The sequence below is a fragment of the Tachypleus tridentatus genome, chromosome 1 (genome assembly GCF_004210375.1).
Source record: "Tachypleus tridentatus isolate NWPU-2018 chromosome 1, ASM421037v1, whole genome shotgun sequence".
In the NCBI taxonomy this organism is placed as follows: Eukaryota; Metazoa; Arthropoda; class Merostomata; order Xiphosura; family Limulidae; genus Tachypleus; species Tachypleus tridentatus.
In genome coordinates this window covers 74,618,319-74,643,846 of record NC_134825.1, presented here as the reverse complement: position 1 = coordinate 74,643,846, position 25,528 = coordinate 74,618,319, and the positions used below count along the sequence as shown (strand labels likewise).

General features: G+C 34.8%; 1 protein-coding gene across 6 annotated transcripts in view; it reads left to right on the top strand.

The window, feature by feature from the left end:
• The window catches only part of LOC143252597 (uncharacterized), a 74,889-nt gene that overhangs the window by 26,874 nt on the left and 22,487 nt on the right, over positions 1-25,528 (top strand). For 3 of the 6 annotated variants that reach the window (XM_076504978.1, XM_076504975.1, XM_076504986.1), the window contains 2 exons: positions 1,507-1,891; positions 21,696-21,851. In XM_076504978.1, the coding sequence (XP_076361093.1) occupies positions 1,542-1,891; positions 21,696-21,851 (506 nt within the window). In that variant the 5' untranslated portion in view covers positions 1,507-1,541. Of the gene's footprint in view, positions 1-1,506; positions 1,892-11,030; positions 11,485-13,242; positions 13,430-21,695; positions 21,852-25,528 lie in introns of those variants that run through there. The other 3 variants (XM_076505003.1, XM_076504992.1, XM_076505012.1) reach the window with 3 other exon arrangements.

The window sequence follows — 25,528 nt, the reverse complement described above, 5'->3', positions numbered from 1 at the left end:
GGACAGCTAGCGTAGATAGCCTTCGTGTAGCTTTGTGCGAAATAAAAAAACAAAAACAAAACGTAGACAAAATGTCAAAAGTGTATATCTGTTGAAATGCTACGACAAGTATTTAAATTACAATTAACTTATAGACAGATCTAATGATACCTTGATAATTACCTTTCGTTGAAAATCGCTATTGTCATTTTGTAGTATTGCTTTGACTTCCATCTATCTGAGAGCCCCACCCCATGGCAAGATAGGTCTTCGGACTTACAATATTTAAAACCAGCTTTTGATACTCGTGGTAGACACAACGCATTTATCTCATGTGCAGTTTTGTGCTTAACTATAAACAAGCTAAATTACCTTGAAAAAATATTATGTTTTTGATTGTGAACAATTATTAATCGTCTGACATTCCTTTTATTCTTTGTAAACATTCCTCGTAATTAAAGCTACATGCATGTAACATTTAAAACTTAAACGGATTTTTATTATTGATATATATATATAAACATGTTTAATTACGTAACCGCATGTATGTTACAATTTCTCGTTCGCCAGAAGTAAAAGGAATTGTATAGAATACATTTTTTGTGTCAAAACTTTCGCAAAAAAGCTACGTGAAAGGCTGTTCCTTAATTTTAAATTGATACAACAAAGGGAAAACATTTAATTAACAAACGTCTACTCTCGTCTGACCGAAGAGTGAGATTTGACCGTCACTCATATACAGGGGCGTAGATCCTGGGGAGAATGGAGGGTATACATCCCCCCCGTCATTTTAGGTGGAGGGTATGGTGCATACAATCATCCCCCCTACAGATTGGTCTGTTGAATTGTTTTATTGCATCACAGGCCTACAAATTGTGTGTTTGTTCTTGTGATTCTCGTGTTCTTACCAATCGAATTACATAATTAGGCCTAGATGTAGGCTTTTTCAGTAGCCGAAATGTACATCTTTAATATAGGCGTACTTCTAAGCTTTTCGATCTAAGGGATTGTTCGTAAGTATCAGTCAGTAGGCCTAAGTATACAAGCAAGTATCGTGGCAACAAGATTACTCTGTGACTGCATGTTTACAACGTTCAGGTTTACGTAACCAGATATTACCAATTTGCAAATTGAACAGTCCACATAAGTGGTTGCAAAAATCATCCCCCCCATAGGGTGTAAAAAATCTACGCCCCTGCTCATATATTACATTAACGGCCACAAAATGTGGGGCGTGTTTTTGCGGTAACGAGCCGCGAATTAGAATCATCGGATTCAAAATCTGAGCACAGTAACTACCAAGCCACACCCAGTCCAGTTCTAAGAAAATGATGGTGTTTAACCTGTTTACAGTATGTTGTAAAGTGGAATGACTATTTAGAACTATGAAGTATGAATCATTATGTTATGTTTTTTACTGTTAGTCATGTATTGCTATTTTCTTCACATTCTAGTGGAGTGTTATAAATAATATTATTATTTTCAATCATGTTGAAATTATCTCATCTTCTGAATTTTGTTTCACAGATTTTTGGCTAAGAAGAAGTAAGACGTTTTCAAGTATGCCAGAGATGAGTATTTTACACCACGCTCTGGTAGCGGCTAGAGAGGGGGACTTAGAAGGACTTCAGATGCTTCACAGAAACAATGAACTGGCATCTCACATTCAAGATGACTTTGGTGCATCGTGTGTTCATTATGCAGCTCGTGGAGGACACGTTAAAGTCTTGGAATTTTTAGTCAAGAAGTGTGGAATGAAGGCTAACACTCGGTCCTTTATCGGCGCTTCACCAGCACACGATGCAGCAGCCATGGGGAAATTACACGCCCTCGTGTGGCTGCTAAAGCATACTAACTGTTTTCTGTGGGACAGAGACAAAGATGGCGCTACCGTATTGCACATATCTGCAAGGTAGGTTAAGTGTTTTGTTTGTTGTTAAACATTTCTCTGGTGTGCCTACCACGAGTATCGAAATCAGATAGGTTACGTGTTTTGTTTGTTGTTAAACACAAAGCTACACAATGTGTTTTCTCTGCTGTAGCCACAATGGGTATCGAAACCAGGTAGGTTAAGAGAATACAAAATAGTAACAAAACTATTAAAGTATTCTTACAATATAAACATTTCGCTCCTTATTTTTGTAAGATATAGTCGAGAACCAGTTAACTACATTTTAAACTACATTCGATAATATAATGTATATCTAATTTAGGATATAAGAAAAAGAAAATAGTCTATCAAGAGAGTGATTTATTCAACACTGCATTATGAAATAAAAACTTACTAGCATAATGAATACCAGACACCGATTTGCCGTGAATATTTGTTTTAATTATTAATTGTTAAATAAACAATATGTATATATTTTTATTCAAATGGAAAACTTCTGTCGTTTAAAAGAATAGTCCTGTGCACTTCTTATTTCTTGTAAATTGCACATTGTTCATAAAGGTATGGTAGTGCTATGGTATGTCAAGAAATATTTTTAATTTCAGTTTATTTTGTATGTTACTACCCCTCCCAGTGGAACAGCGGTATGTCTGCAGACTTACAACGCTAAAATTTGGGTTTCAATACCCGTAGTAGGCAGAACGCAGATAGCCTATTGTGTAGCTTTGTGCTTAACTTCAAACAAACAAATTTCCTAGACTAAACTTTACATTTTAATAATTTATTTATATATGTATACGTTTTAAAGAAATAAAACAGAGTAGAGAGATCGCAAGATGTGGAAAAAATTGTGAGAAAAATATTAAAAATTGGTAAAACATACGCATGTGACAAAACTTTATATTTATTTGCAACGTTTCGTTCAGAAGGCTTTCTTCAATCGTGTTACAAAAAAAAAAAAAAGGCTTAGACGGAATGCAATTACATTTTAAACAACATTCAGCAATACAATAGTCTATCTAGAGACTGATCTATTCAACACTACATTATAAACTGCCTGACGAAGTGCTTTTGACCGAAACGTTGCAATTAATAATAATGTTTTTGTTATAAACATGTGTTTTACTAGTTTTTAACACTTTTTTCCTCAAAGTATTATTGTAACTATTGTTTAAAATTCGTATCATTGCTCCATACCGTTTTGTTTATTGATGCTGTTTTGGCGTATTGTTGAAATGTAATCACAGTTTTCAAAGCCTTACAAACTTTAATTAAGACAAAAAAATCCTGTTATATTATGTACTGCCAATGAGGATCATTAACCGTTCCAGTAAATGTCATACTTCAGTTAATAAGGTGTTCTAGTTTTAGATATATCGTCCCTGTTTGTCTCATCTGACGAAAATAAAGAAAATTTGTCGCATTATTAGGACTTTGATACCAAAGTTTTTCGGGAAAGGAAAGAATAAAAAAAATTGTAGTTAACATGAGAATGACAAAAAGTTATTTATTCATAAAGAATTATTTTGCTTGCTCTATTCTTATTTGATATTCAGAGGTTAAGTGTGTTATATCAAAACAAATTTGCTGCCTCATATCGTGTCATTTTTCATCTGACTACCGTATATCTTGACAATGGTATTGCAGTATATTTACCATTGTAAAAAAGCTCAATCGAAAGGCTATCATGTTTCAAAACACACCAATTCACCTACTTCCTTCCAAAACCCTTCTAATACACGCGGAGATCCTTTCCAATAGTCCAATTGCAAAGTTGACAGACGATTTGACCGGTATGTTTTCGTTTGGAATAGCACGAATACCCAGTTTATTTGCCAACAGCGTGAGTATGCGATGGTTGAACGGATTGGTCATGGAAGCAGCTACTTTTTGGTTTTCCAAACGAAAATACTACATAATTATATTAAGTAGTGTTGCCTGGGACACGGGAGCAGGTAATGCCACAGACATTCGTGTTCATAGATTCTCACCTGTTACAAGACACTGAACTTTGTTTTCAATGGCTGGAGTAAAACTTATTCTTAACTCTTTTCCTCGATTATCAAAGGTTTTCAAGTTGATCCACCACCTTTGTTTTCCATTTATTACAAGGGATATCCCATTCCAGAAATTCTCATTTCATGATCTCAACACATCTGAATGTATGCTTATCTTACGCTAGAAAGGGTCGTTATATAACCTTCCCAAAAGTGATCACTTCTACGAACGCCAAACAATGTTAAAATGTGGTGCTGATACGTGCTGTCCCACCGCGACTTAATATCGCATGCGGCTGTAACGTGACTAGCTGATTTACTTATTAAAAATTGTTTTAAATAACGTACTCAACTTTCTGTATCCTGAACGATATATTCAGTTGAGTGCAAATTACATTATCAAAATATTAATCCAAGATTAGTGGGCCCGGCATGGCCAAGCGTGTTAAGGCGTGCGACTCGTAATCTGAGGGTCGCGGGTTCGCATTCCGGTTGCGTCAAACATGCTCGCCCTTTCAGCCGTGGGGGCGTTATAATGTTACGGTCAATCCTACTATCCGTTGGTAAAAGAGTAGCTCAAGAGTTGGCGGTGGGTGGTGATGACTAGCTGTCTTCCCTCTAGTCTTACACTACTAAATTAGGGACGGCTAGCACATATAGCCCTCGAGTAGCTTTGTGCGAAATTCCAAAAAACAAACAAAACAAGATTAGTATGATTAACTTTTGATGACATGTAAGTAACACTTTAATATTATTTCACCAAAATAAGCAGAGTAATATTGTTAATAATGGCCAACTTGTGTTAACTAGTTTTGGAGATTTTCTGTTAAGTTTCGCATTCATTCTAGACCAAATCTATCAGCAATAAGAATCGTTGTATTTTAATTAAAGTTTTAACATGTAATACATATTTAAATATAATATTTTCTTTGTTAGTAATATGTATATACATATATATAATTTAAGAACGAATAGAGGTTATATATAAACATATTTTATGATGATCGAGATATGTACAAACGTAAAACACAGACTTTTAAACCAAAACCTGAAATTAATAACGAATATGGCTATTCAACTCAAAAATCACTCGAACTCAAACCACCAACAAGGAGACATCGGAGAGTGTTTGTTCCTTGAGAGTCTGTGAAACACGATGATTAAATGAACATAAAACACATAATTATGAAAGTCATAATTCATATACGATGAAATTGATCAGTTGAAAAGATCCTTTTCTCTTAGCGTATAAATAGTTCTACGCAGGAATAACACAGTATATACACGTGCCACCTTTTGATGTGAGTTTTTGTACTTTTTAAAGCGTGTTCATGATAGTGATTTTGTAAAGCCACATCACTGAATTTATGAAATGTTTGAGCTTATTTCTGATTTGTTCTCAAAATGTACTATATGCTGTGTATTTTTCACTTGAACTCAAGTGACTCAGACGGAAATATAACGTTCAAAAGCAGGTGGGATTCAATAATTGTTTGTTTGTTTTTGAATTTCGCGCAAAGCTACTCGAGGGCTATCTGCGTTAGCCGTGTAAGACTAGAGGGAAGGCAGCTAGTCATCACCCCCCACCGCTAATTCTAGGGCTACTCTTTAACCAACGAATAATGAGATTGACCGTCACATTATAACGCCCCATGGCTGAAATGCGAGCATGTTTTGGTGCGACGGGGATTCGAACCCGCGATCCCCGATTACGAGTAGAACGTCTTAACCCACCGGGCCATGTCGGGCTTTAGGTGGGATTCAAAAATAAAATTCATGTTAGATAAAGAACTTACGGAAAATGTCTTCTTTCCTGGTAAGCTCACCCACCCGTGGTAAAGGGAAATCTTTTGTTTTTGTGTAATTTATCTAATTCTGTTTATGACTCCATATACTCCAGTGGTTGTGACAATTCATTAATGTTTGATGATGATTAGTTTTCAATGTAACACTTTTTTTTCTAACAAACAAGGCCATGAACTTACAAACAGTTTGAAGCACAAATAATTTATAAAAAGTGGTGGATGAGGACCACATCAGTAATAGCAAGATTCAACTAAAATGACAACTTCTTAATTATTCACTTCGATCTTAATTCTTAACCATATCATAAAGACTTGAATTAATAAGAACTTGTAAAGAAGTGCTTCATAACATTTGTTGGCAAAGCTTGTTTGTTTCTAAATGTTTTGTTTTGCCGCATAAGAGCTATATTCAGTGATGTCGAGAAAACAAATGGCCTAAGCATGGGCAACTCAGTATCACCAGTTCTAGCCAATATTTTTATGACACAAGTTGAAACACAAGCAATTAACACAGCATTACATCCACCACTATACTGGTCCAGATATGTAGATGACACGGTTGCGGGATTCAGATCTACAGAACACACACTTAATTTTTTCAATCACATTAACTCTATACATCCCAACATTAACTTCACATGTGAACAGAAAAAAAGCAATCAAATATCATTTATTAACCTCAAAATTACAAGAACCGACACACAATTCAAAACAGAAATCCACCGAAAAATCACCCATACTGGACTATACATTCCTTGGGACTCAGCACATGAAACAAAACAAAAACTCAATATACTAAAAAACCAAATAAACACAGCCATAAAACTATGCTCACCAGATAAAATTAACGATGAATTAGACAAAATAAAACAATACTTCATCAACATCAATAAGTTTCCTCCACAAACCGTAGAAAACATTATACGCACACACCTAGACAGAAAGCAAAATCAACCAACAAAAGTAAATATATCTCACGAATCAATAAATCACGAAACCATATACTGCTGTATACCACATATTCCTGACATCAGCAGACAAATAACCAACATTTGGCAAAAACTAGTAACAAAATATGACATTCCAGTTAATACCAAATTTATTCAAAAACCAGGCACAAAACTGAGGTCTATACTATGTAAAAACTACACTGACAAACACCACACCAACATTATTTATAAAATACAATGTGATAACTGCCACGACTTCTATATTGAGAAACAAGTAGAAAATGGAAACCAGATTCAAAGAACATAAAAGTACCTTCACACGTTTTTGAACACTGCAAGTCAAATAAACACAACATAACCATAAAAAACACTCAAATACTAAATAAAGAAACAAACATAAACAATCGCAAAATTAAAGAAGCCTTACTTATACAACAACTTAAACCCAAAATAAACCAATATAAAGGAACGCCTTTATATCTATATTAAATACAATAAAATAAAATTATATATTCAAACATCTAACACCGCCCTCTACATTCCGACACTCAGTTACACAACCCCTTCTAAACATGTGGTCAGCTTCCGGTCAGTTACCTCTTTCTTTCTTTGTGAACCTGACGATGACCGAAGAAGGTCAAAACGTTGTTCGCTCTTCTACGTAAAATATTTTCTCAACCCAAACGAGCCGTTTTTGCATATATAGAGCTATATTCGTATAGCCGTCTCTAATCTTGTTTTATAGTCAAATGAAAAGCATTTAGTCAAATTCCACTTTAGAATTGGACTTCTTGTCTGATCAGAAAGTAAGATTTGGTTGTCACTCTTAGAGCTCACTCACGGCTTCAATATACAAAATCCTGGTATTCACACATTGTGTGGGCGCGCTAACCACTAGGACTAGAAAGAAACAAAGTCTCTAACCTTCGGCCCTGCATGGCCAGGTGGTTAAGGCACTCGACTCGTAATCTGAGGGTTGCGAGTTCGAATCCCCATCGCACCAAACATGCTCGCCCTTTCAGCCGTGGAAGCGTTATAATATTATGGTTCCTACTATTTTTGGTAAAACAGTAGCCCAAGAGTTGGCGGTGGGTGGTGATGACTAGTTGCCTACCCTCTATTCTTACATCGTTAAATTAAGGACAACTAGCGCAGATAGTCCTCGTGTAGCTTCGCGCGAAATTCAAAAATAAACAAACGCTACCCCTAGAGCTAACATTCTCAAACGTATTATCGTTAGTAGGTCCTAGACTCGCAATCTGAGGGTCGCGGGTTTGAATCACCGTCGCACCAAACATGCTCAGCCTTTCAACTGTGGGGACGTTATAATGTGATGATTAATCCCACTATTCGTCGGTAAAAGAGTAGCCCAAGAGTTTGGCGGTGGGTAGTGATGACTAGCTGCCATCACTCTAGTCATACACTGCTAAATTAGGGGCGGCAAGCGCAGATAGCCCTCGAGTTGTTTTGCGCGAAATTCAAAAACAAATCATTCTGAATAGTGGATAATAGAAAACAAAAGTTACTGATAGTTATTTGAATTTCGCCCATTAAATGTAAGAATTACTTAACGTCTTGCTAAATTAGTTTAATGTTGTTAAACTAAGTTAGTAATGTTGATTCTCCTATCTATAGGCTTTCCTGTTAAAGCAACCATAAAATAAATTATTACAGTGTGAATGCATTTTCTCAGCTAGCATATCACGATATAATAAACTATACTTTGTCATCAGTGTCAGGCCTTACATTAAATTCTTATGAAAAGTTGTAACTAATTACAATTATGTTTTGCCACCTTAGAAAATGCTTTCAAAGCGTAACGGTTATTGTTGTAACAAATAGTGTTCCAGCTAGTCTCATGCACTCTGGATTAAGTGAAACTCGTCGTCTGCAATAACTGTGTCGCCTGCGTCGCGCTAAACATGCTCGCCCTCCCAGCCGTGGGGGCGTTATAATGTTACCGTCATTCCCACTTTTCGTTGGTAAAAGAGTAGCCCAAGAGTTGGCGGTGGGTGGTGATGACTAGCTGCCTTCCCTCTAGTCTTACACTGCCAAATTAGGGACGGCTAGCACAGATAGCCCTCGAGTAGCTTTGTGCGAAATTCCAAAACAAACAAACAAAAGCAATAACTGTGACGGACACAGTGTAGTTTAAATACTATTAAACTTTCTTCTTTTTCTTGATAAAACTCTGAGAAACTGAAAAAAATGTACTGTTAAAAATATAATAGACCTAATACTCATGCCTAATAACAAAGTGTCAGAAAATAGGTTGTTTAAGTTGTTTGTGTATACTTGTTTAGATATGTCAACATGTTATTTTTTAAATTAATTTATAGCTCTTGCGTACAGTTAGTTTTCTTGGGCCAATAATATAGTTTATATTTATTTTTTGTTATTGAAAGAATTATCCAGGTAATTATTTATGTGTACAAGGTGACATTGCGCAACATAAGAAATCAAAAGAATCACGAAGACATGAAGTTCTAGTCCTTTCAACTCTCACTGCATTATATTCGTATTTCCGGTTTTGTACTCTGTTCATATATTAACAGTATACGATTCACAGATAGTGAGTAAACAAGACAAACAAAATAAAACACGTGTTTTGTTTTTCAACGTCTTGTTATTTAAATATTTGATAGTCCGTGAAATAGACACATAATAAGACCTTTAATTTAACGCCTCTCCGACCCCACCTTAATTCTCTTTTTTGCGTTAAGATTTACGTAGCAACAATGAATTTGGTTTCGAAATACTCTGTTAAATACAAACACAAGTAGTAGTGATAGAAATTTGTATTTTAGCGACAGAATGTTAAAAAAGGAGAGAAATATAATGAAGTCTTACTTATTTTGCTTTGTATATGATTAAAAAAACAAAGATGAAATACCAAATCAAAGTTTCCCACTAGGTGTCGTCATTCAGTTGTTTTATAGCTCGTTAGATTTTATATATTTTCTATTAATACCGCTCCAACGCCCAGGGGCAGTGGTTGTTTAATATAAGTTATTTTTAATAAAAACGATAAATTTAAATAACTTTATTTTCGAAGTATTATGCACCAGACGTAGCCTAGTGGGTTAATATGCCTGGACTGTAAATCTCAAAGTTCAGTATTCGCGATTTGTTGCTATAAATATAAGCTCTGCACTTTTGAAAGGGCCCGGCATGGCCAGGTGGGTTAAGGCGTTCGACTCGTAATCTGTGGGTCGCGGGTTCGAATTCCCGTCGCACCAAACATGCTCGCCCTTTCAGCCGTGGGGGCGTTATAATGTGACCGTCAATCCCACTATTCGTTGGTAAAAGAGTAGCCCAAGAGTTGACGGTGGGTGGTGATGACTAGCTGCCTTCCCTCTAGTCTTACACTACTAAATTAGGAACGGCTAGCGCAGATAGCCTTTGTGTAGCTTTGCGCGACATTCAAAACAAACCAAACCACTTTTGGAACCTTGGGTGCGATATAAATAGAGTATGGCAGTCTAATCCCACTATTAAATCAGAACAGAAATGCTTTCTGGTACTCTTTGCGTAGGTTCATGCGAGGTTTTAAAATAGATCAGAACATTCTACCAAGTACAAAGCACATAGGGTATTTAAAATGTTAGTTAAATCTATTAATGGTGACAAATGTTATGTTTTAGTCAAAGAAGGTTAGTCAAATATAAAATCTCTTTTTTACGTGACTAAAACAATTAATTAACGACGCTAGAACCAAACTACCAAACTACTTGAAGCTACCTACTCCAGCTGTGGCAAAGGGCAAGTCAACCAGTTGAGATTATGCATCTTAGAACGGCTGATACGGGTATGAACACTTTTATTGATAAGGAGAGAATAACGTTTCGACCTTCTTAGGTCATCTTCAGGTTAACCTAGAAAGACCGAAATGTTGTTCTTTCCTTATCAATAAAAGTGTTAATACCTATATCAGCAGTTCTGAGATACATTTTTATTTCAAGTGGGTTTTTCGTTATCAAGAATTACTTCAGATGAGACTGTAATTTAGAACAGTGGTTCCCAACCAGGGGTGCGAGATAACATTTGTTTTGGCCACCTTCACCTTTATTCTTAAATAAATAATTACTGTGAGGGGTGCGAGAACATATTAATTTTTTTTACGGGTGCGGAGCATAAAAAAGGTTAGGAATCACTGATTTAGAACAACGGCTTCTGCTTGGCAGATGAACTACGTGAGCATTACTAATAAGTAATAGAGCCGTGCATAGAACAAGCACGTGGTTTACACACGCTTGATTGCCTCTCTGATTGACCCGCCCATGTGTAGAACAGACTTCTTCCTCTAAAGGGTGCACCGTACCTTTGTATTGGACGGCCTTATACGTCACAAACAATACAGACCGAATCGTACCACCTACGTGTACCTTTGTCAGTAAGGCACAACACGTTCACGTAGCATAGCGCGCGGTTTTGTGCATCGACAGTTTTGGGTTCAGTGTTCTTGTAGCGGTCAGTGAAGGTAGAGAGCATACGAAAGCGTTATTCGTGTTAAGTGAACATCTCTGAAACTCTGAGAAAGAGACTGACATGCGTTAAACTTATACGTATATGTGCGAGATATATATTGTAATGTAACTTATACTGTTTTTGTAGTAACACTATTACAATAGTCATAGTTTTTGGACTGCTCGAGGACTGACGTTACACATCGCCAGTAACAGTTTGCATTACAAGAGCAAAACAATGTATTAAACATTTCACGACTGACCCATCGCTATGGACTTCTGTAATAGCTCTCTGTATATACCTTTGAATCTAAACGCTCAGCACATCTGTAGTTCATAGGAATTTATACGTTTGGTAAACGAGAAAGAAGAACAAAAGACAGTATTAACTGAAGGGTGAGCTGTTTAATAACATATGATTCACTGAAGGATGAGCTGTTTAATAACATAGTATTAAGTGAAGGGTGAGCTGTTCAATAACATAGTATTAACTGAAGGGTGAGCTGTTTAATAACATAGTATTAAGTGAAGGGTGAGCTGTTTAATAACATAGTATTAAGTGAAGGGTGAGCTGTTTAATAACATAGAATTAACTGAAGGGTGAGCTGTTTAATAACATAGTATTAACTGAAGAGTGAGTTGTTTAATAACACAGTATTAAGTGAATGGTAAGCTGTTTAATAACATGGTCTTAACTGAAGGGTAAGCTGTTTAATAACACAGTATTAAGTGAATGGTAAGCTGTTTAATCATATAGTATTAACTGAAGGGTAAGCTGTTTAATAACATAGTGTTAACTGTATGGTAAACTATTTAATCACATATTGTTAACTGAAAGGTAAGCTGTCTAATCGCGTAATGTTAACTGAAAGGTCAGCTATTTAATTACATAGTGTTAAGTGAAAGGTAAGCTGTTTACTTCTCTTGAACGTGTTACCAAGTGTGTATCAATATAAACATTTGGTATATTTCTTACACACCTGGACGAAATGCGGTTTCATTTCATCAAGTTACAATATAACAACTGTTTTATGTGAAACAGTAACTTGATATGTCTTGATAGACAAATGTGCCTACTTAAATGAATGAAGTAAAGAGTATCTGCAGCATAACCAAGTACTGTATGGGCTTTTTAAAAAAAACCTCTGCGGGTTTTTTCCAAATAGTGCATATCTTTAGTCGAAAATCCTATAACAATATGGCATAACGTCCATGATGGAAGTAACTATTCTTCAACCTAGTTTTTCAGGTAGAGAGAGTGTAGTTGTAAATTTAATGTTTAGTTATTCATTACCTTGAATACGTTTGGATACTGTTTATACAGAGCTTGGCATGGCCTGGTGGTTAAGGCACTCGACTTGCAATCCGAGGATCGTGGGTTTGAACCTCTCCTATCAAACATGCTCGTCCTTTCAGCCGTGGTAGCGTTATAATGTGATGACTGATCTCGCTAATCGTTACTAAAAGAGTAGCCCAAGAATTTGCCAATGGATGGTATTAACTACATGGCTGCCTTCCCTCGAACGTATTACTGTTAAATTAGGGACAGCTAGCGCAGATAACACGCATGTAGCTTTGCGAAATTTTGTTTATACAGAATACTTAAGTGCTTATTAATTAGCACTTCGATATTCAAGAGAGTGTTATTTTTCAAACGCGTGACTTTAAGGTTGCTCAAGAGCGCAATGCACCGAGAGTACGTACTTCTGATACTGTTCATCCAATAGTTTCTAGGTTCTTATATATTCTACGAAACACGTTTTTATTCATTTCTGTGAAAACGTTTGTTTTGTGATGAACTCTTTCAAGGAGAAATAATACTTGTTTCAATTATTTTCATGCACTAATCAAATCATTTTTATCATTCTGGTGAATGCACACATTACATTTCTGACTCATATAAAATAATAAAACATTTTACAATGAAGTATTTACAATTAAGGATAGAGCAAGTGGTCATTTTCGGATTTGACCATATATAAGGTAAGCAGGCTAATTACTTTTTTATTGGTTTTTTTTTAAAAGTTAATAAGGATGTACAGTTCCGCATGAGTGAGCGAACATTTTGCAACATGAGACCTTTACACTTCGATTCCGTATTGAGATTGTTGTTTGGTTTGTGGGTGCCATTGCTGTCTCTTCCTTACCATGATCACCTGTGGCAACCAGTAGCAACACAAAGGGTGAGAGTTGTGTTTATTTAAGCTGCATAACAACTATATGTAGTATGAATACCAGGACTACCACTCTTTTAATACCGGAGAAAACGCTACTGTGTTTAAAAACTAATAAAAGTACCAGTGGACTAGATGGCGCAACATCTATTACGTGTAACTGACGTGTAAGTAGTTTCATGTCTACGTAATATTGTGATATAATTCTTTCGTGAAAACGTCATCTAATTAGAACAAAATTATTTGTGTATCTTCTAAGTTGGCGTAAGAGTTTACAAAAAAATAATATAAAACAATACAGTTAACTCTAATATTACCACCATATTCGAAATGGTTTTCAGTTATTTTTTGTTCGTTTTTTAATAACATAATGTCGTAGAAAGTTGAAAGTTTTGACAGTTACAACCAATATTACATCCTTATACCCGTAAAAACATTAATTTTGGGTTCATAAAAAATCATTTTGTTAAGAAAGAACCCTCATCACGTAATTATTTTATCGGTTTTGTACTGCTGTTTGTTGTTTTCTGTTACATAACAATGGTAAATTAGAGATAACAATGCTTGACCTCAAAGACACAGCCATACATAATTCAGGTTTGTGTGTAATTTTTCTCGACAAAGTCGTAAATTGACGAAATTCTTCTGACTTCTGATTTTCATTTACTGTTTGGTGGAGTTACGAAGTTAAACAGAGTAATAAATTGTTACATATTTGTTTGTTTTTTGTCAAAGAAAAAACGAAATGCGTTAATTACTTTTTATTTAAGTGATAGAAATGAAATAAAAATTGTTTGGTGTAGATCCTGTTTTTATACCAATATTTCTGTGTTTTAGAGAAACCCAGTTTTAGGCTATCCAGCACAGCAGTTATATAGAGCACTTGGGTTTTGTTTTAGCACCAAGTTGTTGGTGAATCTTTGGAAGTATGTAATTCTGTTCACTGCCTGATTTCAAATCTCTAAAGCCAAGTGGATTAGGACACTGGCTCCCCATGCCAATACATAGCATGCCTTTGCATTAACTTATATTTATTATACTCAGTACACTGAGGTTAAACGAGATAATTTAAACCGATAAACTTATTATCATTGTTTGTTCTTTAGCACAAAGTTTGCTGTGCAAACCATGGGCATCGAAACCCGGGACCCGGCATGGCCAGATGGTTAGGGCACTCGACTCGTAATCCGAGGGTCGGGGGTTCAAATCTCCGTCACATCAAACATGCTCGCCCTTTCAGCCGTGTGGGCATTATAAGGTGACGGTCAATCACACTATTCGTTGGTAAAAGAGTAGCCCAAGAGTTGGCGGTGGGTGGTGATGACTAGTTGCCTTCCCTCTAGTCTTACACTACTAGATTAGGGACGGCTAGCGCAGATAGCCCTTGTGTAGCTTTGCATGAAATTCAAAACATACCAATCCAATCAAAACCCGCTTTTTAACACTTTAGACCTTCAGACTTACCATTTTTCCACCGAGGGGCTTTGTTCTCTTAATTCAGAGCTTAGTTCGCTTTCTAAGTTATCATTTTTACATTTTATACCGGAAGTATATGCTTCTCTTATTGACAAGGTAGTGAGCACTGATTTCGATACTATCACACAAAGCTGTTTCATTCTTATACTTCACGTGAATAGTTAGTTTCGGTCTAATTTCAGGTAATTATATTGAAACTAGGTTAAGGTTTATAGTTTAATAGTACAAAATGTAAGGAGTGTAATGTTTGTTGAACTGTGAAGTTAGACATAAAAAAGATAGAACCTTTGAATCTAGGAAGGGGAGGAAGAAATTTTGAAAATTTAGCATGTTACCTCAAAGACTGAATGTCTTCTTGATGTGTTACTAAACACTGTTCTGTAGAATTATATAATATATACTATGCTGTAAAACCACCTTTAAATAAACTTACCTTCAATTCAACATACTTACATTGCACTTGAATTTAGAAAGAACGTTCTATCATGATACGCAGTAACGTTTTATTCTATTAATTTGTTTTAATAATTTTAAATAGATTATATCAAACATCATTGTTTTTGCTGTTATTCGTCAGTTACGTATATGATTTTAAAAATGATACCAATGACATTTAATTTTAAGTTAGTTCTTACTACTCCCACATATGGCGCTGTGTCAAATTCACTTGTTAGTTATTTAACTTTTTTATTGACGTTTTCGTCAAGTCTTACGTTCTCCAGTCACCACGTGAACAGACAGACAGGTGTGAACAGAGAGCGATGAATGTTCTTCCTACACTGATCCAACGCATATACTTTCATTGTGTGTGGATAATTACAGAGGGAAATTCCCTCAGAAATTCATTTCATTTTAGCAAAACATGTTCCGTGTTCCGGTCTTGGACAAATAAAAGGATAATTAAAACGTACAGTTATAAACAGTATGATAATCCTACATACAACTACCCGATTTCTTCACAAGTGAAGGATGTATGGATTTAGTATTTGGGAAGAAAAATATAACAATATGTTGCAAGTGGATTGAAAGAGTAAAGACACGACTTGGAAATTTAAATAACATGAACATTTTATTTAGTGAAGAAAACCGAAAAGTGTATAATCGTCTAGCTGGAAGAGTCATTCCGTTGGAAAGTAAAGTTAGTAAGTAAAATGAACTGCTTTTGAAGATTAAGGGAAGTTGACTTGCAGGATAGCTAAACGTGACGGATAAAAGATTAACACACGGACGAAACTTTACTATTAAGTTTCAGCTCTTTTAAGATAACAGCTGAGTCTCTTCTTCGGAAAGGCCATAACGAATCTCTTCTAAAAGTAACAAAACCTGGAATCATAAAAACTCATTCTCTCTGGAACTGACCAGTCGGAAAGTGAACATCGAAATGCGAAAGAATCACTGTTACTTGTAAGAGTCGAAAGGATAGCCCCTTATACAGATTATTTGTTTGTTGAATTTTGTTCAAAGCTGTTCGAAAGCTATCTGAAATACCTTTAATTTTGAAGTGTTCACACCAAACTTACTCGCCCTTTCAGCCGTGGGACGTTATGATGTTACGGTCAATCTCACTATTCGTCGGTAAAAGATTAGTCTAAGAGTTTGGCGGTAAGTGGGTTTGGCTCGCTGTCTTCCTTCCAGTCTTACTGTTAAATTAGAATTAGAGGATTCGATCCCGCGACTCCAAGATTACGAGTTAAATGTCCCAAGCACCAGGCCATAACCTTTATACAAGGTCAAGAAAGACGTGCTGTAACTGTATATAAAACAATAGATAAGCTCCTTAGCTAGGAAATTTCCGTCGTATATGAGTTCACGGGTATAAAACTTTCGTTTTTCTATTGACCTATAACGTTCTCATTAAACCACCTATAACACGTCTAACAACATTTCCATAAATGACAAACACTTCAAATCCACGAATTACGTATACACTTCACCTTCCTATTCTACAAGAAATTGTGACAACTCCACATAATATTTTCCCATAGCAAAAATGTACCACCTCATTCAGCTTAATACTAGCATATAGTATCTAATCCAAATGTTAACGGTTCTAAGTTAGATTTTTAATCTGTATTACGTTTTTGTGGTTAAAGTCTAACTAATCAGTTGATTGTTTAACAACTTGTAATTATTTTAGATCTCACTTTTCGGTTCCGACTAAAATATTTGTTGGGTACATTTCACGTTGTCCTGCCAACAGAAGTGGGGTTTTCTCGTTTTTCCCTCACGCTTATTTCTTTGCTACAGGATATACAGTCGAAAAATATGCTTTAACATCACTGCTGCTTACTTAGTTCATGGCCTTCGTTCTGTTCACGGCACGGCGTGGCCAGGTAGTTGAGGTACTCGACTCGTAATCTCCGTGCGCACCAAACATGCTCGCCCTTTCAGGCGTGGTGGCTTTATAATGTGACGGTCAATCCCACTATTCGTTGTCAAAAGAGTAGCCCAAGAGTTGGCGGTGGGTGGTGATAACTAGCTGCCTTCCCTCTAGTCTAACACTGCTAAATTAGGGATGGCTAGCGCAGATAGCCCTCGAGTAGCTTTGCGCGAAATTCAAGAGAAACCAAAAGCAAACTTTCTGTTGACAGCCATACACTGTCGACAATTACCTTCATCTAGGTTAAAGGTAATCATATTCGTATATACATGTATATCACCACAATAATGAATTAAAACCCTATAACCTGAGGGCTTTTAAAAGGTGGACCATTCTTCTTCAGGGACAAATTGGGAATCCCAAGGTATCCCCACAATAATATATTCTAACTGTGAGTGAAGGCAAAGGCACATTTATTAATACCGAGCATCCAGGATTATTAGATTCCAAATCTATATCACGATGGAAGGGGGATCTGACATTCATGACGTAAATTCAACTGGATTTAGAGAGCTCCATAATCAGAATATGTAAAAATCATAAATCTGGTAAATACGAAGTATACATTATGACATAGGGTAGTAAGGTGTGTAGTATCTGTATATTACAAATACTCTGCTTGAAAGTTTTGAACCACGTTTTCAGTAAATCTAGACACCTTGTCTAAATTTTTCAATCCACAATGAAAGAAACGTATTATTAATAAATGGTTTACCAATAAAGATATTTATAATAATTTGGATCTCAACAGACGTACGAAGACTCTATGAAGAAAAAAAAAGAGAAATATAATAAGTTTGTTTGTTTGTTTGTTTGTTTGGGAATTTCGCACAAAGCTACTCGAGGGCTATCTGTGCTAGTCGTCCCTAATTTAGCAGTGTAAGACTAGAGGGAAGGCAGCTAGTCATCACCACCCACCGCCAACTCTTGGGCTACAATATAATAAGATTATACACATTTCAAATTATGCAAAATTTATGAACAAAAAACAACAACAACATATACTTAAGTACTGCTACTTTTATTATATGTGTGTTAAAATAGTTAATAAAATGATACGAAAAATAGAATGGCTTATGAAAATACATACAGTTAACATGGTAATTTGTCGAAATGTTTTAAAGTTCTCCGACTGCCCAGCTTTTATAGGAACTATACTCTACAGGTTTTTTAGGAGGCACAACACTTGCCTAGTTTTTGGAATTTGTTTTAGTGTAAAACAACACAGTAAGCCAACTGTCTGCACTCTATCCGCCGCGAAACTTGAACATTTTGATGATCAAAGAATCGTGAAGGAGGAAGAGGTCCAAGCGAGCATGATATTCCCTGGTCTATAAGACCAAAAATTCGACAATGAGAAGCGAGAGTCACGAGGCCACCTAATTACTTGACATTTCAAACCTGATATAATTTTTAGGTATTTCGAAAACATAGAAGGGTATTTGTGTGAATGGTCTCATCTGAATTTAAAATATGTGTAAAATACTAAACATCACTGGGACTGTTGTTTATGTATTAAAATATAGGGCATTTGTTATTCTTGACACAGTAGTGCTATTTAAATATTACATTTGCGGCGTAAACGACTGTTCTTCTTTTATTAAATTTTAATTTTATAGTTGAAATGTCAATAGGTCATTTATTAATTTTAAATACTGTAGTTTATTGAAACGGACATATCTAATTTAAATAGTGTTATATTTTATTAAATGTGGTTCTGACGTTTCTGAAAATAATATGTAAATACTTTTATACTGAATTTTATGGATAAAGTTCAGATATCAGAAGCTTTCTGTATTTTTGGCCTATCTGTGTTGAGCGTCTTATTAAATTTGTAAAAATTACCCGTTTTAAAACAATTTCCTGATAAGCTTAACGTTACTTCAGTAGAAAACACGGAAGAAATTAATTCGTTTCAGTTCACGTGTTGAGAAATTTAACAAGTAGTTAACCAGATGTCTTTATCTCATGTTGTTTTTTTACAGCTAAAAATGTTTTGATTGGTCGCCCAATGTAATTCCAATGTTATTTTGTGTATTTCAATGTCAGTTACGCTAGCTCGATGCCCAAGTACGTTGTTAGTGAATAAACTCCTTTAAAATATTTTTATTTAGATTATGGAAAGTTTACAAACAATAAAATTTTGTAATTTCACAGTTGTAACATAAATAGTAAGCAAACATCGCTCAGTAATGTTTTTTTTATGTCTTATGCATTTGAAGAACTTATATCATATCGTATTGTTTCATCGGGGGAAATTATAAACTATTTTTTCCTTTTTACCATAAATGTTTTTGTCTCATTATCTAGAGTGTTTTTCTTTTAGCAAAGCCACAGGGGACTATCTGCTCAGCCCACCGAGGGGAATCGAACCCCTGATTTTAGCGTTGTAAATCCGGAGACATACCGCTGTACTAGCGGGGGACCTCGTTATCTAGAGCTGTAATTTACCTTATGTCTTACGCTATTAGCTTAAGCAAGAAAATCTAAATTGACCAGTGTTTTCAATAAGTGGGCGTTTGGGCTTCTGCAGCTTCTAGTCTCAGTGTAATTTGAAATTACATGTTTTAAACGTTTCGCTTATTTTTGTTCTTATCACTTTGTGCCTTTTTCTAGGGAACATTTTTCAACGGTGTATTACGTCAGCGTACCCTCTTTGAGGCAGTTTTAACATTTTATGCAATATTTTAACAATAAAAGAGGAAAAGTATTGTATTATATTAGGTAATTTCCTGCTATATGAACAAAATGAATCATATGGTAAATATCCTTCTACCTTTTGTAGCAAAGTACTTCCGTTTCCTCCCACGAAACGTATGCTCTCATTCTATATAATACATCGATTTTTAAAAGGGAAAACATCCAGGTCAAATGTAGACTTGGTTAATAATCCTTTTGTAGATTTACTGAAAATCTGTTGACACTTAAATGCAATAATATCAGTAATTCACCATCTATAGAGATTTGTAAGCTTTTCATAATTCATTATTCACATACATTAATTTATTGTTTTAAATACTTTCACCTGGAACTTTTCGTTTATTTCTGAGTATTCAGTTCAGCGCAAATAGAGACAACGGTTACGTTTTCACTACGGAAACAAAATGGAAGTTCTTCAGTATATACGCGTACAACTTTCAGGGTCAACATGATTGGATTGTTACTTCGATGGGACACTTCTAACCTTTAGTAAGGAAACTATGAAACCCACACTATGTCAGAAATTAAAGAATTTTTTATGTTTTCCATCATTGTTTGAATTCGAAGATAAGCTGTATTTTTGTGTTTTGTTGGGTGTTTTTTTTTGTATTTTTAGATTTATGAAATTATGGGTTTAATTGGTTTAGAGTTGTATTATAGGTTTTTAGACAGACTGTTTAGAATTATGTTTTGGGTTTAGTACGATTTTAAACGGGCAGTTTAAAGCTATAGGTTTAATGTAATCTTGGAGCACTGTTTAGAGTTATATCAGTTTTGTATAATATTGGATGGACTTCTTAATATTACATTATGGGTTTCGTATAATCTTCTACGAAAAGTTTGGTTATATTGTGGGTTTTGTATAACCTTAGACGGACTGTTTAGAATTATAAAATGGGTTTGATATATAATCTTAGCCGGGTTAGTTTGTTGTATGTTTAGAAGGACTGTTTAGTATTATAGTATGGGTTTGGTTAATCTTCGACGAACTGTTTAGTTATGTTATGGGTTAGATATAATCTTGGATGATTGTTTATTTATGTTATGGGTTTGGTATAAACTTAGACTGACTATTTATCGTTATAATATAGGTTTGGTATAAACTTAAACTGACTATTTATGGTTATAATATGGGTTTGGTATAAACTTAGACTGACTATTTATGGTTATAATATGGGTTTGATATAATATTGTACGGACTGGTATAAGCTATACTTAGATATAGAATTTGTTATCGAAGCAGGACAATCCATGATAATCAATGTCGAACTCTAGGTCTTCATGTTTTCTGGAATATTTTTGGATATACTTCTATTACCTATTTTATGGTCAATGTATGAAGAGTAAATAATCGTCAGTTCTGTACAGACTGAAGGAAAAGTCAAACATCCAGTGTCTGAGCGTGAAAAAAAACAGTTATAATCTCTGGGTTTTCTTGCATGATATATCTTTACATGCTTGGAGTTTTGTAGTCTGCGACAACATTCTGGGTCAATGAAAAGTGCTTAAAAAACAGCAGAAACCAAATAATCATTCAAAACTTACTGAAAATCTTATTGGTGAATGCTAAATCATATTTTGATACTGTGTTTGATACAGAACATAGATAAGTCATGAATATATTCATCATAGCGACTTGTTCGTAATTCCACACGTGATTAACCAGTAAAGGTGCTGTCCCTTATCTTCATGACAACTGCTTGTCCAACATTTCACACATGGTTAACTAATTAGTTACTATCCTTTATTTTCATTACAGAAGCTTGTTTAACATTCTAAACATGGCTAACCGGTTATTTTATGTATTTTTAGATTCGTGGTAATTTTGTTTGACTTTGTTGAAATCTGGAATCAACTTATGAGTTCTTCTTATTCAGGTACGGTCGTCGAAGTGTTATCAAGTGGCTACTGCGGGAAGCCAGGATGCCGGCATTAGAGAAGACCAGTACTGGCGCTCTAGCTCTGCACTACGCAGCAGCTAAGGGATGTCTAGACTGTGTGAAGCTATTGCTGGAAACTTGTACTGAACTTAGGTAGGTTCTCTCGTATAAGTACCCTGAACACATGTGACTATAACAATGCAATCTCGACCCGTTTAACCTCAGTAGGTCTGTGTTTTACGTAAATGTAAGAGTGGAAGCTGCGGATAGATATAGTCCGTCTGGTCTAGTCATTTGTATAAGCTCTTGTCGTATTAGACCAGTTATGAAGTTGGTGCTTCAGCCCTCTGACCTCAGAACAGTTATGACGTCAGTTGTTGTAAAATCAGATCAGTTAATTAGATCCTCTGGGATTGCCGTAAATTTACGGATTTGCAACGCTAAAATCAGGGGCTCGATTCCCTTTCGTGGAAACAGCAGATAGCCGGATGTGGCTTTGCTATAAGAATCACACACACTCGTACTTGTATATTCGCGCCCTCTAGATTCTTTCATGTTTACTGACACTATGCGGTTTAGATGAAATTTTAATAACGTTTGAATGAAAGCAAATAACAATATGTCATAATAGGTAAACCATACTATACCTAACATATCCAGTGCCGACGAGGCCTATATTTCGTTTCTGTGTTTCGAGCGTGTTATTTGTATTATTCTCCACAGAAAAAAAAAGAAATCCAAGAAACTGCAAAGCGTCTGTGATGAGTATTATTTTACACTACACGTTATTAAGTAATAAAACTAATAAAAGCTGAATGTTTTGATTTTAAATCTGTTGGTAATTAATACGTATTTATTTAGTAATTACAGGCAAAATTACAACAACTTCAAGTCTAAATGAAATATATTAATTTTTTTTAAATTAATTTTTCCTAGAGGAATAATTAAAAAATACATAGTTTATAGGGATAATTCCAGAAATATTACAAATAAACATAATAAGCAAGCCAAGTACCTCAGTGGCTCAGAAGTAAGAAGACTGAGGGCTTATAACGTCATAATTTATAGCTCAATCCCTGAAGTGATCACAGCACAGATAACTTATCAATAACAGACGTATCATCAGTGAGTACTAAACATGTATTGTCATATCATTATGAATACCATTTATGCATTTTACGAGAACAGGAGAAATAATGTTTCTAAATAATACATGCCACAGGAGAAACAAATATAAGTATATTTGCATTTCACCATTTCTTCTGAATGCTGTTTCTAAAGAAAAAGAAAGCAGAAACATATCACATTTTCTTTTATTAAGCTGCGTCCCATTATGTTAAAATTATTATCTGTAAACTTACACAAAGATACCTATTATGAAACGTTATAGATTGTGGTATTTAAAAGTCAAGAGCTCTGTTATATGTATATTAAGCTACTTCTTAAGTACCATAGTATTATTTACAAGAGCTTAGTAGGATAAATAATTGCAGAACCAGAACTAGTTTTATAGCGATTTTCCCGAGGAGCTTATCCCAACACACGCGCATTCATTTAAGTATGTCATATATGATAGTACGGAGGCATAATATAATTACAGCCCACTTGTATGGAACGTGTAATATTTATATCTGTAACAAGCATCTTTAAACTGAAACGAAATTTTAAATTATCAATTGATGAAAAACTAAAACAAACTTTGTAACAGAGAGGCAGACCACGTACTGTTTTGTACATAATTTGTTGTCGTGCTTCAAAATATAATTGTTACATAACCCAAAGCTATGAGATCCCACTGTTGTGTTTTCTTTGTTCTAATGATTGCCACAGTTTCACAGACTATAATAGAATAATACAAATACAGGAATTATCTTAATTTTTAGCCAACACATGAACTTAACGCCTATTTTAGTGATTCGAGTCCATTTTAATTTTATGCACAAAACGATGTTATATTATAATATGACCTACAAAATGTATTCAACAAACACAATTTTATATTTATATAACACAAGACATTAGGGTGTATTTACTGTTTATGTGTACTGAAATCGTAATTACTGATTTCTTAATAGGAATTAATGTTTTATTAAAACGATACTGATCAATAAACGTTTACCCTAGAAGTTATCACATAAAGTATGGATTATTCATCTTTTACATTAGAAATTATCACATAAGGTTATTCAACTTTTACCCTAGAAGATATCACATAATGTATATATTATTAAACTTTTACCCTAGAATATATTAATTAAGATATAGATAATTCAACTTTTACCCTCTAAGTTACTGCATAAAGTATAGATTATTCAACTTTTACCCTGAAAATTATCACATAAAATATAGATTATTCAACTTTTACCCTAAAAGCTACCACATAAAATATAGATTATTCAATTTTTTACCCTAGAAGTTATTATGTAAGGTATAAAGTGTTCAACTGTTATCCTTAAATTTCTCACATAAGAGTTCATACAAATACTTAATGAACTGAATTTTTCAGTAAGACATTCAAACATCTTCTTGTGAGTAACAATCACAAAAAACGACGTTTTTAGCACAGTGATAAGTAAGTGTATTTAATATAATTTTCAGCTAAATAGTTTCCGTAAACGTGTTACCATCATTTGGCCTTAATTTAGCTAACCAACTGTTCTCATCAGGATTATATCTAGAGTCATTAAATTTTATCCATAAGATAATTTTGCACTTGTCGGCGCAGCTGAATCTAAAACTCAATTTTCATAATATCTGTATAAACTAAAGTGTAATTTCCGGTTTGGTCTAGTAGCCACGTTTAGTAACTTGTACATTCGAAAAGGTTTTACTACATTTCGAAATAATTTGCTGGAAAGTTTTTAAGCGTTCCAACTGCTAATAAAAATAACAACGAAAGCAGATCCAATATCTAAATTTCTATCTGTTTTAAGGATTCCAACACGTTTTGTTTGTTCCATGAGCATGAATCACGGATTTCAACACATTAATATTTTCATGCACTTATATCTGGTGTTGATTAAAAATAAAAATAACAATCAAAATAATTTGTTCATAATTTATAACATTTTTAACGGGCACGTTTCTTTTATACGTGTTAGCCATGCATGACAAGAATATTCAAATAGGAAGATTAACACAATGAGTTTCTGGGATCTCAAGTCCGGGTGAGATCCCCTCCTGAAAAATAGCGTACAGGTAGTTGAGCAGTGATGTCGAGCAACAAAGCGTAATCATGGCCGTCAGAATGAGCACGAGCATCTATAGAGTAAATAGTTTCAAGGGCAGCACGAGACTTAGAACATCGACTTTATGAAGAACGAGTAACCTTACGAAGTATTAATAGCAGATACAGGATGTTATCCAGGGTGTTCGATATGGTTTGTTTTAGTATATTTGTAAACAAAACCAGTGCCTTGGCTGGGAATGAGTAGAAAAACTCAATAAATTTTCCAATTTTCGCTGAATCTCCATAACAGTATTTTTTGGTTTTGTTTTTAAAATGTAAACCTTCAACACTAATTACTAATTAATTAATTTTACATTTAATTAGTGCTGTATGTCCCGTGACTTAAATAACTACGTGTTTAATAGTGCTCTAGGTCACCTGGTTTAAATAGCTTTACCTGTTTAATTAGTGTCCTATATCACGCAGTTTAAGATGAAAAACATATCCACTTCAAAACAAAAATGTTTTGCGGACAACAAGGCACAATACCGTATGATCTCTGTTCTGAATCTAGCAATACACTGGTCCTCTGGCTGAATGTTGTCGAATGTTCTAAACATTGCGTCATAAGTTATGCAGTTTATAATACATATTAACTCCA